Raw genomic sequence first — 938 nt, 5'->3', positions numbered from 1 at the left:
GCAGGAATGGAAGGTACGGCTCTTTCCCAGTGGAATCTGCAGCTCAAGGTTAGGACATAGGTTTTGTTTCCTGGAAAGCAGCACAACCAAACTGGACCTTAAAGACCTTGTGGATATGCTCTGAGGAGAGCAGACCCAGAGGACAGCACTGCAGAAAGCAGAGCAGTACGTACTGACAAGCTGTCAAATGAACACTGATAAACTCAGTTGTTGGCAGGACAGATAGGATTATGAGGAAGAGCCAGCTGAGGAGGGTACAGAGCTATGAAGAGCTTTCAGCGTAGTGCTGATAAAATCCTGAATTTGATGAGAGGAGAGATGAAGGAACATGAAAAAGAGATAGATACAATCTAGTCAAGCAGCAAGAAGCGTGATTTTTGCTTTCTGTGGATGGATTGCTTTCCATGTTGTGAGGACTTTCAGTGCTTTGCTTTCTATGGATTGGAAATAAACCATAGAAGGGTTTCAGGTGTTGATAGGTATCTGGGTGCCTAGAGATGCAGGAGAAAGAATGGCAGGGAAACTGTGAATATAGTATGTTTTTGAAAATTCCCCGTGTTGCTGATTTTTGTGTTGTTTGGCTTCTGAATATCTAGCCCTACAATTCCGCTAAACTCAAACTCCAGGTATAGTTAACACAGGAAACCAGTGCTTTGGAGATGCCGCCCATATCCAGATTTTCAGTCTTTCTGGTTGTTGGTATTTACTTGTGATTTATGCTCAACCTTTCTCCTCCATTGGAGGCACAGTTCCCTGATGAAATGGAAGTAACAGCGTGTTTCTTTTCTGTCTTCTCGCAGAAATGGAAGATGAAAGGCAGTTTCATTCAACACTTTGTCAGCGGTCTCTGCCTGGAAAACCAGACTGGGAGAGTGGTGACAAACCCTTGCCAAGCCGATGTGCCTGGCCAACAGTGGGAGCTACTACAAGCAACATGA

General features: G+C 44.6%; 1 protein-coding gene across 1 annotated transcript in view; it reads left to right on the top strand.

Annotated features, from left to right (window-relative positions):
- Positions 1-938, top strand: part of GALNT16 (polypeptide N-acetylgalactosaminyltransferase 16) — a gene marked incomplete at its 5' end in the record, with an annotated part of 24,863 nt that extends 23,925 nt beyond the window's left edge. Inside the window, one exon of the mRNA XM_010188136.1 lies at positions 801-938. Within this exon, the coding sequence (XP_010186438.1) occupies positions 801-938 (138 nt within the window). The remainder of the gene's footprint in view (positions 1-800) is intronic.

The sequence above is a fragment of the Mesitornis unicolor genome, unplaced genomic scaffold, assembly GCF_000695765.1.
Source record: "Mesitornis unicolor isolate BGI_N332 unplaced genomic scaffold, ASM69576v1 scaffold2287, whole genome shotgun sequence".
Taxonomy (NCBI): domain Eukaryota; kingdom Metazoa; phylum Chordata; class Aves; order Mesitornithiformes; family Mesitornithidae; genus Mesitornis; species Mesitornis unicolor.
This window is presented reverse-complemented; position numbering and strand designations above follow the sequence as displayed.